We start from the raw sequence: 13,135 nt of genomic DNA, 5'->3' as shown, positions 1-13,135 counted from the left end.
AGCTTCTTCCCGGCTCGAAACTAAACCCCTTAGTGATATTAATTTCGTAAGGGAATGAAACTAAACCTAGGCCTCGTATTTTCGTTTCCCTCCTGGTCAAAATGGAACATTTTCGTTTCGTTTCACTTACCATCCCTGACTAAAAGGTTTTATGTATAAATATGAATGCATAAAATATATTACTTACGACGTTATGATAACTTAATACCAAAATGTTAACGAGTCAGAAATCAGAAAAACCTAACATTGCCGATGATTTATCGACGTGGTTCCCGAAGGTAATTATTTGGTATCCCCGGTGCTCTACTTCCAAATTCGGCCGATAGTTGGCGTGTCACTTGTCTGGAATCTCGATATGCGACTCGCCGGACTCCCTCATCTTGCAGGAGGGATAGGTATTTTGGGTGGTAGGCAAGAGTGTGGGGATGGTGTTAAGATGGGGATATTTATGGAGATCCTTCGTCGTTTCGTGACGGCGGCGCGCCGGTTTTTCGATTGTTTATTTTCCTCTCTATCTCCACCTCCCATTGGGGGAGTGAGTTGGCAGGAGGAGGGCCTGGGGGGCGCGGAGGATGCTGGGAAGGGGGGGGGGGCGGTGGGAGGGGCTTGCCCTGGTGGGTGGAGCGTGCCTCCGAAAGGAGAAAGGGGTGGGGGCGACCAAGTGTGCGGGGAGGGAGATGGATGTGTATAGTATATGGAATGGGAGGACATGGAGAAGAAGTTGGAGTCCCGTTCGCAACGGCCAATTTGGCATAACTAGACTTATATCTACAGGGTCCCGGACCCATGATTTCCTATTTTCAAAACTTATTAAATCCCACTGTATCGACCAGAAATTATTTACTCGTTTTTTGATAATTTAGGCGCATATCTAAAGTTCTGTTTCATACAATTTTGAAGACCAAGCCATGTAGGTGACGTCCCCTACTCTCCAGACACTGAGTAAACAGTTTTTGGCGTTTGTCATGACTGTTACCAGCATATCAGGGGTTATCCTGGCAAATTCATTCCGAATGTCAGGGATGCCTACTTACAAAAAATATTGGGGGGGCCCAAATCGGGGATTTTGCCCCGGGAAATTTTATAAGTAGTGAGTTTTAAGTTTCTTAAGCATTTTAGAAGAGTCATATGATCAACATTAGAACGCTGATTACTCGAATCTCAATATCTGGACACTCCGGAGAATATCGACAAGCCTGACACATTTTTTCCTCACACCCATAACGAATATTTGAGGGGGCTCAGGCCCCCTCTGGCCTCATGGAGTCGGCGCTACTGCCGAATGTTGGTATTCAAATCTTGCAGGGTCCTTGGACTGTACACATAAACATGAGATATCAATATTACTGACAACTTCAGGCTTGACTTCGTGAAACCTCTCCATATTGGAAATAAAGGAGTAAAACTTTGTCAGGTTCACTATTATATTAATATGGGCACGACCCGGGTTTCGTAACTTAGTTATATCTTCAGGTAGATGAAACTACTCCTGAAGATGTAACCATAGTGTGTATACCGTAAGTTGGCGCAAGGGCCCGCGAAGTACCTGAGCCGCGAGCAAAGGAGGGGAGTGAAGGACTGACAAAAAAACTGTATGGGACCGACACAGGTGGCTGGCGGGTACGTTCACCCGTCCCTTTCCTCCCCCCGACGAAGGCAACTAGCATGCCTAATAGAATAATTAACTTTCGCATAATATCTCAATCTAAATAGCATATTTGTAAAGTACTAACAAAGCTAAGAAGAATGATATAAAACACGAAGTGCTCCGATCATAAATAACGAAATGGTCGAAAGTTAAAACAAAGCATGCAGTATAACGGCGAAAATATAACTTACTAAAAATATACGTTACGAAACCCGGGTCGTGCCCAGATTAATGTAATAGTGAACCTCACTAAGTTTTACTCCTTTGCTTCCAATGAGATATCAAAAAATTCCATAGAAAAAATCACAAGGGGCCAAATCAGGAGAGAGGGGCGGCCACTTCAAATCGCCTCTAGTTGAGATGAAACGCTCAGGAAAGTGTTCCTTCAAAACAGCCATCTATGCTTTTGAAGTGTGAGCCAACTGAACGTCGCATGATGGCGATTGAATTTTGCAGAAACAAAACTTTATAGTCACGCCTCTCGAACAAAGCCACTAGCACTCCGCTTCGACATCAACCGACTGAATGGCGGCCATTTTAAAAAAGGAAGTTATGATGTCGCATCTACACATAATCCTTCAAGCCACCTACAGAAGTATATCCGGAGGGGGTAAACCATCGCCAACATGGAACAGAGAAAAATGCCAACATTCAACAGAAATAGTACAAGAACCAGGACAGTTAACACTTTACTCAATACTAACATCCAAAAGACGATTAAACAGTGGTTGTCATATTGATTGTAGTTTTGCATTCGTAATGCTGGATAAATTTTCATATCTTTTTTCCACTAACTTTTCAATATTTTTCGTGGCAATAACGCTGCTGAGGCAGGTTTGCGCCGAAGGCGATGATGCATCGAGGTGTGTCATTGCTGTTTTCGTCCCAGTTTTGTATTTTTTTCTTCAGCTTGTCCATAACTCTTCATATATATCTCTAAGTCCTAGTATTATAATATTTGAACGAAACCATACAATATATCTTATAATAGTCCATCGTTGACGTTTGCCATACGTTGAACTACGAAAGGACTACTATATGTTGAAGTTCGATAATTTCATTTGTTGTCGATTAATTATATTGTTGCTTCTATTGTAGTTGTTGATTTTAAGATGTTGAAGCCCCGGTCACTACGACTAGCTTAGCGTAGCGTGACTTAAATGAACCAGGCCACTTACTGACATGTAGTCAGTAGCCCACCCTTGGGGCAGGGATCCAACTTCGGCCAAAAGGGGGCTTTTTACTTTTTCAGATTGATTTCCATAATATAGACTGTGTGAGTTCTCGCAGTGGTATCTATTGTTGAATAGTCATACTATCTTCAAGATAAATGTTGATTTATTAGATTTCTTTAATTTTATGTGTTTTTTTTTCATAGTATACTTTGTTACTGTTCAATGTAAATTATAAAAAACCTTATACAGTATCCAAATTATATATAAGTACCTGTATGTTCAACGGAAGGACTTGAAGAAATTTGAGCACCGTTCGCAATGACTATAATTCTTATTATAACGTATTGTAGCTTATGCCTGAATCACACGTACAATTTTTCCGTCTGATTAAGTATGAGTATTGTATCGTCATCAGAAGCAAGCAAGTGTGCAAAACTTGAAGCCGATTTGACAGTGGGAAGTGGGTTAAAATCAATTAAAAGGTTCTATTGATAAAACAAACAAACAGGCAGACAGATTGATAATAAGCGTGTAAAATACGAGTGTGTTTATTTTTCAAACGCCATCACAATCGGCTATTAGCTACATCTCAGCAGCGGATATAGAAAACACTCAAGGGGGACGCAAAAGTTATTTTGAGCTGCCTATACTTTTATCGTAATGAAAAATAATCAAGTCACATGCAAACTTTAAGAGAGTTTAATCTAAACTGATAAAACGTGTATTCCAGACAATGCCATCCTGTGATATGAAAAAAGTTACAATACAATGTTTGGCAATGAAGGCGGACCCGCAAGGGGGGCGCTCTCATCGCCCTCCCCCCCAATGCGTATCCGCCATGCTACTATACATTTCTTTTTTCTAACAATTCGTTCTTACAAATTTGTTAAGATTTAAATCTAGCTGCCTCGTACCACAACAATCGTTTAAATCCTTGATATTTCAAGATAAATTCATACCCGTGAGTCTACGACGGCGAGCATCTTGGAACGAGGCGATTAAGTTGAGTTGGTACTCATCCTCCGTCGAGTATAGTTTCAGCAAGCTTAGGGACTCGCGTAAGGCCTCGTTATACCAACATCTACATTAACATAATTCCCTACGAACTACCTCCGGGTTATTTGGCAGGGGGTGATCAATCACCAGTATGAAGCATGCAAGAGATTTCCTCATGCCCACCATACGGTCATATAAATTTTACGGATACTGACAAATAATACTTCCTCATTCATACAAAGTCAAAATATGCCTAATACTCATGAAATCAATCTGTCAGTAAAGCTAGGACACACAAAACATGCTGCTAGAAATGGTAAGAAAATTCACAGACATGTAATAAGAAATGCATAAGTTAGTGCGCTACGATATAAGTTAACTATCTTATTTGTAAGTTCTTACGCTGCCTTTAGTGTTGCTTACTACTACTTGTAGTTGTGCTTGATAATGACGTGGAATTCGTCGGAACCGGTTGCCGAGTACTAAACCGGTGTGGAAAGTACTTTTTCCACATTAACTTAACGAAATTACTTTTATTGTTACAAGTAAAATCTAAAGATTCTTGGCATGAGAAATTATCCCATGAATTTTCAATTATTTAATGTACGACACCTTAACGACCTTGTCACAAATTTTTAAAAGTTGAAAATTAATAAAAGTCTAAATGCCTTTACATAAAGAAAATTTCAATGTAAGGACCAACCCTCGATATTTGCCACTAAATTAATATGTGCTTCGTTCTCAATAAGGATGTTTTTCTCGCGGAAGTCGCATGTACTATTGTGCTGTGTGTCAAATAAAAAAATATGACGGCTGTGAATTTATTGCCGAAGTATTTGTGACCGTGGGAAAGCTGTGCTTTTCTTTTCCTCGGGCCCGTTGTTTTGCAGGTGTGTCCCAACTCAAGCCACCCTTGTTCCTTTCTCTCGGCCCGCACCTGTTCTTAACCCCCATTGTTGCCACCGCGTCTTCTGCCGCCTTCCTTGTAATGTTCTTGTTCGCTCAGCCGCAATCGTCCCGTTTCGATCTTTTGCACCTGAGTCTCCGAACGTCTTCCGCCTCGAATTTACATGCACAGGGATCAGCGGTCACGTGGGAAGGAAATTAACCTCTCGCGGTCAACGTGTTTCTTTTCTTTGACCTTCCTAATTGGTGCTCCCACCACGTGTGCGGGAATCGAATTGGTTCCGGATATAACGTGTTTTTTAATATCAAGCATGGGGATATGATCGTTTTTGTCTTGGACGGAAATAATTTCTGCTCACGTGTTTATTTGGTGGAAGGTAGTGTTTGGGGAAGATGCGTGTATTTTTTATTTTATTATGGCCCGATGTCTTCGCTTATTAGGGTAAAATTTTCCCTTATGATAGCTGTTGTTTAAGCTACCCGGAGAGTTACGTTCGAACCATTTGAGATTCCATTTGAAGTAGAAAACTAAATACGTAGCCGAAAAATATCCCTACAATATTGTATGCCGACAGTCTTCCCAATTATAAAACAGGTCACTATATTGGTGGGGTATAGGGAGATTTTTGCTCAAGGACCAAACCCTAGCCCAGGGGTCTTCAATATTTTTTAATGCGAGGGCCAAAAATCGATTTCACCTCGCCAGGATGGCCACAATGCTTCACGTCAATAAAATTAAAAAAACATATAACTTAAAAGTGCAATAATCTTTATAGGTTAAAAAAGTTCAATCAATCAATGCTATTTTGGCATTGTTTATTTTTGACGAGTGTGTCGATGTTTGGTTTTATTTGTGCGGTTGCTATACAATTATGTCTTTAACCTCTAGGGGCCACAAGAAATTAGCCGGCGGGCCGCGGGATTAAGTACCCTTGCCCTAGCCAATCAGCTAGAAATCCGATAATGTGTAATATTTCGAGTTGAGAGGCTGGGGTTTGGTCTTCGAGAAGAAATCTCCCTATACCTCCTTCCGATAATGATCTGGTTTATAAGTGGCAAGTGTTGGGAGATATTGTTGCACGGCCTTTTGTCGGCTACGTATTGAGTTTTCTGCTTCATATTATATCTCAAATGGTTCGATCGCAACCCTCCAGATACTTTTTTTAGCCATACAATCCGTGTTTGTGTCTCTTTTGGTAGCAAAAATGGTGTGACATTTTATGTTAGTTTTCATATGATTCTATTAATTTAATTTAATTTATAAGCAGTTAATTTTTCACACCTCTAGTCCGTATAAAGTAATGTGTGTTTTCAATTTCATTGTTATGCATGATTTGAATTTTTTTGCGCGGAAAGAGACCACTAAATTTTTGCCTCTTAGATTCAGAGAGTGGTATGACGATTCTCAATCTAGCACCAATATTAGTTAAGTTAGTTACTGTATTATTATTACTAAAAACCACGATTTGATGTCTCTCACGATATTGTTATTATCCTATGACTCATAAGTATTCCGCCTGCTGATGTTGGATACTTGTTAATGTTTTTGCTAAATTATGATGCTTTTATCATGTTATGGCAAATAGTTACAAGTTTATGGTACGTCATCACTCAGTAATTTTCTCTTGAGCAAATAAAATAGTATTATTTTTTTCTAGAAGCAATTCAGATAGTGTGGAAAATTACAACAGACTATTACGTGAGGAAACTTTTGCTAAACCACATAAATATGTGTGGTAGGTACAGTAAAATGTTTCACGTGATGAAGTTTTTGTTGGAATACCACAAAGTTTCCCAGTATCGTGTTTTATTCTCAATTGCAACAGCTTTTCGTATCATTACTATCGATGAATTTCCTTAAAGTGAACTCGTCAACAATGGATCTGACTGATCTGATACGTAAGTTATCAAAATCAACATTGGGTTAGTTGATGTCACATTAGTTATGCTATATCGACGTATACAAATTTGTTGGCTACGTCTGTTGAGTTTTTTTTTTCTTAATTTTAAATGTAAAATGGTTCGATCGCATCCTTCCAGGTAAATGTGTTCATTCCTTTTCTTTCGCAGGCGATCATCCAGTCTGGGTACATGCCGACCGTGTTGCAGCAGCTCTGCATCCTTCCGTTCGAGTACTTCAGCTCCCCTCCGCTCACGAAGGTCCTCTTCCCCACGCTACTCGCTTGCTGTCGAGGAAACAGACAAAACAGGCACATTCTGGAGAGGGAAGTCAGCTATCAGGTGAGTTCCAGCAGTTACCTCTGTGCGGTGAACATGTGGAAGACGTGAGTGAGACTTGGGTAAGATGCAAATCCATGGGTGGAAAAGAAGCTCGTGATAATGACTCACGTTTTAACCCTTTCTAACCCAGAGCTGATTCTGGGAGAAATCAAATTTCAGGATTTTTCATTTTAAAAACTGGAAAATTTTATGCTCAATGATAATTATCGTGGCAGCTAAATGTTTCGTCATTAAAATTTACACTACAAAATTATAGGTAGTGTAGATATCTCCTAAATAGAGCTGAAAGTTGAAAATTTTTTGATGTTGCTTATAAGCAACATTAGGCTATAAAGGGTTAAGTGAGGGTATAAATTGTAAGGAGATCTGGTCACGGGAAATAAATATTCAGCCAGATGAGAGCGTTCGTAGTTACATTACGTCAGAGTATTAACCTCAAAAGGGGGAGGATGATCAGTGGTGATTTTTTTAATCCATAAAACTGCGACTAGCCGAGGCGGTGCTTCGCCTAAGGAAAATAGCTATCCTTTATGGACCACGATGGCCCTACATCTAGTACCATGAGCCTAGGTACAATTTCCATGGGAATTCAGGAACATGGATAACAGTGGTCTATGCCGTGGGCCGTAAAGCCGACGGTGCGTGGTTCGATTCCCGTTCCACAGAAATATTTTCACATGGCAATTTATTTTCCTTAGAGAGTTGAAGTCAAATATTTTTCGTCATCTTCGTTAAAATTAAAAAGTAGCCCTATAATTTTTTTTTACTCCGCGATGGAAGGTAAAACGTTGACGTTATACGTCCTTGTCGTATGGTTCTACATTCTTTGTAATAAATGAGAGCATATTTAAGTTGAAGAATAAATTTTTAATACCTTGTTAGGTACTGCACATGTAGCGTAACAAACTCATTTCCACGGCCCTTGAGAGGGTCTAGTCGCGGTAAAGAAATATTCAGCTAGAGAAGAGTGATTTTAGTATTACTTTGTCAAAAATTAACCTCATAAATATTTGACTTCCACTTTCTAAGGCTTGCTTGCTCTTGCTTGGATGTATTTTTTTCTTAGGGTGATTTCTTCTACTAAGATATGAGCTTATTACTAACTCGTTTCGCTTTAGTTTTAAAATGGACATAATTCGTGTGCGTTCGAGAAATAAATATCGATAAGTAAGGGAACATAAAGAGGGAGGAATGGCCGAGATGATCAGTACTGGTTTTTTTCAATTCACAAAGCTTCGACTAACATCGGCGGCGCACGCTGTACTACAACCTTGCATAACCTAGCACTGTGTATACACTTTGAGAAATCTTCAAGTTATGCTCTGATATTAGTTACTTCGCGTGACTTTGCCGAAAACCTATTTGAAACTCTTACTTAATGTAAAATTTTGTTGAAAAGCAGTGTTCGCCATTTTGTTACTGCATGGTAAAAATGGATCGAAGATATTCTTTATAAGACTATGGAAATTAAAAGAAGAAACACCATGATAACAGATTTTGTAATTTTTTTACTCCGTAAGAATCCACCTTTAACTTCACCATCGACTTCACCATCTAACTTCACCATCTGCTTCACCATCTAACTTCACCATTTGGAATATTTTCAGAGAAAATTGAAGAAAGGCATTTTTATGGAAATTTTCCCACGTTTGAGCCTGTGTATCTCAGTAACGGGTGGACACCATGTCAAATCAGGTGCATTTCCATCAAGTTCGATTATTATTGAGTTAACATGCGAAGTTTCGAGTGTTTATGTAAAAACAAGCTTTTTTGTAATTTTGACCGGATTTTTTCCGATTTCCGACCACTGCGCGGCGCTTCGCTTGAGGGAGTAGGCCCTCTCGCCCCGAATCGCAAGGCCTAATGCTCGTAATATTCTTCTGGTCTTTCCCCAGCGAGCTCACTGAGGTGATGGGCGCAGTTTCTTTCCATTACGCGCCGGACTCCTAAAAACGTGCGAACCACTCCTTTTCCCCTCGCTCTTCCACCGGCCCCCTTTTTCCTGATATCATGAGAGTCCCCCATGCTGACACGTTCCCTGACCCTTTATGTGGGTAGGGACGCCACCGTAATACCGCAGCGCCTGGAAGGCCAACGTCCGGCGGCTATCACCCGGGTGGCTAAAGGGTTTTTAATTAGATAAGGGACATCTCACCGTGGAGTAGGTATTGTTCGTCGCCGCGTACTTTCAGCCGATGCTCTCATCGTGCTTGGGAACAAGCCAGTTGGTTGATTCAGCAATCGCTACATTATTTCAAAAAATATTGAGTGATACGAGTAAAATCTGCTGATAAATAGAAGTCTTAAATCGGAGTTTCCCTTGAGTTTTTCAGAATAATAGAACCATGGGAAAATCTGAGCTTTTAATACGGAGAAATGCGTCCTCATTAGTTCACAAAGACGATATATCGTAGGGGAAGACGTGGACTTCGGCTAAATGTTGAGTTTTTTTATATAAAAGTAACTAAAATAATAATACAAAAGAGTTTTAATATTTAGTTACTTTAATAAAAAAATTCCTATGCTGAGAGTCAAAAAAGACATAGAGGGTTAAAGGGTTTTAATTAGATAACGGACTTCTCACGTTGGAGTAGATAGCGTGCGTCGCCGCCTACTTTTAGCCGATGCTATCGTCATGCTTCGGAGCTAGGAGACTCTTTTGAAGGCCACATCATCATTGTATACGAATAAATGGATTTTGTATTAAAAAAATAATAAAATTCCATTAATTTCCGAACACACCTCGTTTGTCGTGATCGACCGGTGTTTTGTGGTGTTATATTTATCGCTTGAAACTTATGCAATTATCTTGAAATTTTATGTATTAAAAAAAACTCCCGAGATTCAATTTGAATCATAGGCCGTTGTCGACTTTTACCTGTATCGTAATGGTGAGAATTTTAACTTTAACCTTTTAATTATTTTCTTGTGTGTTATTTTTTAAGGTCTGAGATGCGGTGAAATGTTGAACATGCTCTACTATTATTACTGTGAAAATTTCAAGAAGATAGCATGATTTTATCGGGAGTAATCGGTCACCAATAAAAACCGATCAACAGAAATCAATGTGTCCTCTTTAGTTCTCGAAGACGACAGATCGCAAGGGCAGAGGTGGACTTCGAGTGATTCGTTCGATTATACCCGACTGCCAGTGCTTGTTATAAAGAAAATAGAGGGAGATGCGTAGAAAAGCCTCGATTCTTCGACAAGATGGTTAAGTGCTGCGTTCTTAACGGAATTATGTTGGTTATCCCTTTAATTAAGGGATTATCTAAAGACCTCACCTGGGATTTGAACCCAGGACCTTTCTATTTACAGCCCAATGCTCTAAAAAATGGGTCATCGCTCATTAACTCATAATATCAACTACATTTTTGCGATCATGACCTAAGCAGGCATTTAATTGGAAGGGTTCATCTATACAGTTTGTTCTTTTCCACTCATCATAAAAAGAGCACAATTACAGATTTAAATTGTTACAATATCATTATTAAATAAGCCATTGGTCCATGTAGCATTGTATTTTTCTGGTAAAGAGTGTAAAAGAACTTAAGTATTGATTCATTCTTCCACCAACTCAACATAGTCAGTTGATGATCAACTTTATGCAATTATACTTTCAAGAAATGTAAGTCATACAATTATGAAAGGTCATACTATAAAGCCGCTGCAATAGTAGCAGGAAACTCAGTTGAAGGGATTAAGGTTTTAGTGGTTCCTGTGTTTACCTGTCTTTTTGTCTCATTCTAGATGCTGGAGGATTTCCGTTCATCTGATGATGCAAGGGACATTGTCCTGGTGAGGCTGGTCTCGGAACAGGCGTGTGATGATGCCGACGAAGACCTTGATGAGAGCTTTGGTGACAAGTGATCGCGTGTCAACCAATCAGGCCCTAATCATTCTGTCCTCTTCTTGCATTCCTACTGCGTTTTTGAATCTGCCCGTCCCTATACTTTCCTTAACTAGCGCTTGAAATACTGGCATTGCTGCTTCAGGGAATAATGCCTCCTGCTGGCTGAAGTCCTCACTTCATGAGGCATAAGTCCAGTGAATCCCTCCGTGTTGATTTGTGTTACTTATTTAATCCTCATCATCACAACCAATATTCTCCACTTTCATCCATGATGTGGCCGAATGCAAAGACCTGTGAAAAATATTGCAAAAGAAGAACAGGTGGACGAAAGCTTTTTTAATTTTCTAAGAAATCTTCTTTGTACATCTAGTCTCGCACTCACATTGTTCATGTGCCAATTGAATGTATTTCCTCCCTATTATTTTTAAAGACAGCGAGTCCTCTTAGCTTCAAAAATACTCTTTTTAAATGAGTCAATGGTGCTAGATTATGGGGGATGGAAGCCTGTTGGGCTAATCCCGACTGAGAAACAGACTGCAGTAAGTGCCTTGACCCTTGTGGTTGGTCTTTCCACACTGCTTTCTGTGCATCGCTTGACTTTACTGAGTATAACCTGTTCTCTGCTACTCGCTGTGCTTTCCTTCTGAATAGCCTAACTGCCTCTCAACAGAATGACAACAGTGTCATATGTTCATGCTGAAGCAGTTTCTTCTTCCTCATACTTAATATGTATCTCAAAAGAGTTATGAAGGAAGATTTTTTGAGCTTATCGGCCTGTCTTCTTTTTACCACTTTTATAAACATTTCCTATGCTGAGGGTCGACAAAAGGCTTAAATTGCCTAATTGTTGTTGAATATGTACTTGAGAGTTCTCAAGGATCCATACTTGATCCCCTTTGCTTTCTCATCTATCAAGAAAGGTATTGCTTCAGCCTTTCTTCCTATGTAGGTCTTCCCAGTCACACATTTTGCATTGATCCTCATTTTTTTCACTCGTATAATTTTTGTGGGGGCTGGTCCCTCATGATTTTCTTGCATCCTTGTGGATGAAAAAAGGCTGTGGTATTTTCTCAGTGGAGGATTTACCCTTGTATGGACAAAAGCAGCACTTAACCATTACGCAATTGCTGTTTTTATGCTTCCACATCACGGTTGCCATGTGGCCAAGGGTGATAAAAATAATTGTGCCACTACTAGAGTAGTGAATGAGGTTACGACTGGTAGTCTTAGTTTAGACTGCATTAAAAATATAAAATACTAGTTTGTGATCATATTGTTGCCCTTGAGTGTTGCACAACTCAGGAGTATTCTTACTGCGCACTACATGACAGAACTGTTTTCTACCAGGTAGAAATTACTGTCTTCATGTTTATAATTTTGGCAATAGTATTGCCAATAAAGACTCAAATCTAGTTACAATTGCCAGTTGTTTACTTTGGATACTGTATGTCTAATAAACAGTTGGCCTCCCCTTTCAATGTTTATAGAGTCATGGAAGAATTCTGTTTAATGTATGCATCCACTCATTTTTGGAGCCTGGTAAAATTGCTAGCTCCCATTTATCTTTGGCTTTCCAATTAATGCCCATTTTATGTACGTTCCATGAAAGAAATTATTTTTGTTAGAATTTTTTTCTTTTGATCCGTATCCAGCCTAATTGTAATAATGTCTTAATTTAGAATGCCTAATTCAGTATAACACTAGAAATGGCTATTTTAATTCTTGTTAATCTAGAGAGAATATTTTCTTTTTTGTTAATGCTACATTATTTATTAATCCAGTCACCCTACATAATTATTTAATATTGTTTTTGAGTCAATTGAGGCTCAGCAGATGCCTCAAGTAATTAATTGCTCCATGTACTTATGCAGACTAAAGTATGTTTTCTGTTTTTCTCTGTTCCTAGCAATAAATAACTAATTAAAATTTTTGAATATTTTATTGAATATAGAATATGACATGATGTTAGTATGTTTAATAGATCATTTTTACTGGAAGGAGGATGTATTTACTATTGTTGTACGAATAGTTTATTATTTTTCTTCACTGAGCATTTATATTTTGTTTGGTAGGGTAGTAGAAATACTGCCATTTATCATCAAAGAGCTGTTCTGAGAAAATTATAACCCCAGCTATTCACTCATAAAGGCATACAACTTATTGTTAGGGAATGCCAAAAGTGCATTTTTAACAATATGCAGCTTTTTTTCTTAAACAATTTCCGAGTTGTAGAAAATTAACACATTCACATTATAAAGCCACTCTTTCAGGAACATTGAATGGACTCCCATTTTTTAACTGTTGTAATTTATGTAT

The 13,135-nt window shown here is 39.0% G+C and overlaps 1 protein-coding gene across 4 annotated transcripts in view; it reads left to right on the top strand.

The window, feature by feature from the left end:
- Positions 1-12,747, top strand: part of LOC124169862 (S phase cyclin A-associated protein in the endoplasmic reticulum) — a 215,495-nt gene extending 202,748 nt beyond the window's left edge. For all 4 annotated transcript variants that reach the window (XM_046548665.1, XM_046548666.1, XM_046548664.1 and 1 more), the window contains 2 exons: positions 6,796-6,966; positions 10,717-12,747. In XM_046548665.1, the coding sequence (XP_046404621.1) occupies positions 6,796-6,966; positions 10,717-10,836 (291 nt within the window). In that variant the 3' untranslated portion in view covers positions 10,837-12,747. The remainder of the gene's footprint in view (positions 1-6,795; positions 6,967-10,716) is intronic.
- Positions 12,748-13,135: the final 388 nt, after the last annotated feature.

Source organism: Ischnura elegans, chromosome 12 (assembly GCF_921293095.1).
Source record: "Ischnura elegans chromosome 12, ioIscEleg1.1, whole genome shotgun sequence".
Taxonomy (NCBI): domain Eukaryota; kingdom Metazoa; phylum Arthropoda; class Insecta; order Odonata; family Coenagrionidae; genus Ischnura; species Ischnura elegans.
The sequence above is the reverse complement of the archived record's forward strand: the minus strand, read 5'-3'. Positions and strand labels throughout refer to the sequence as shown.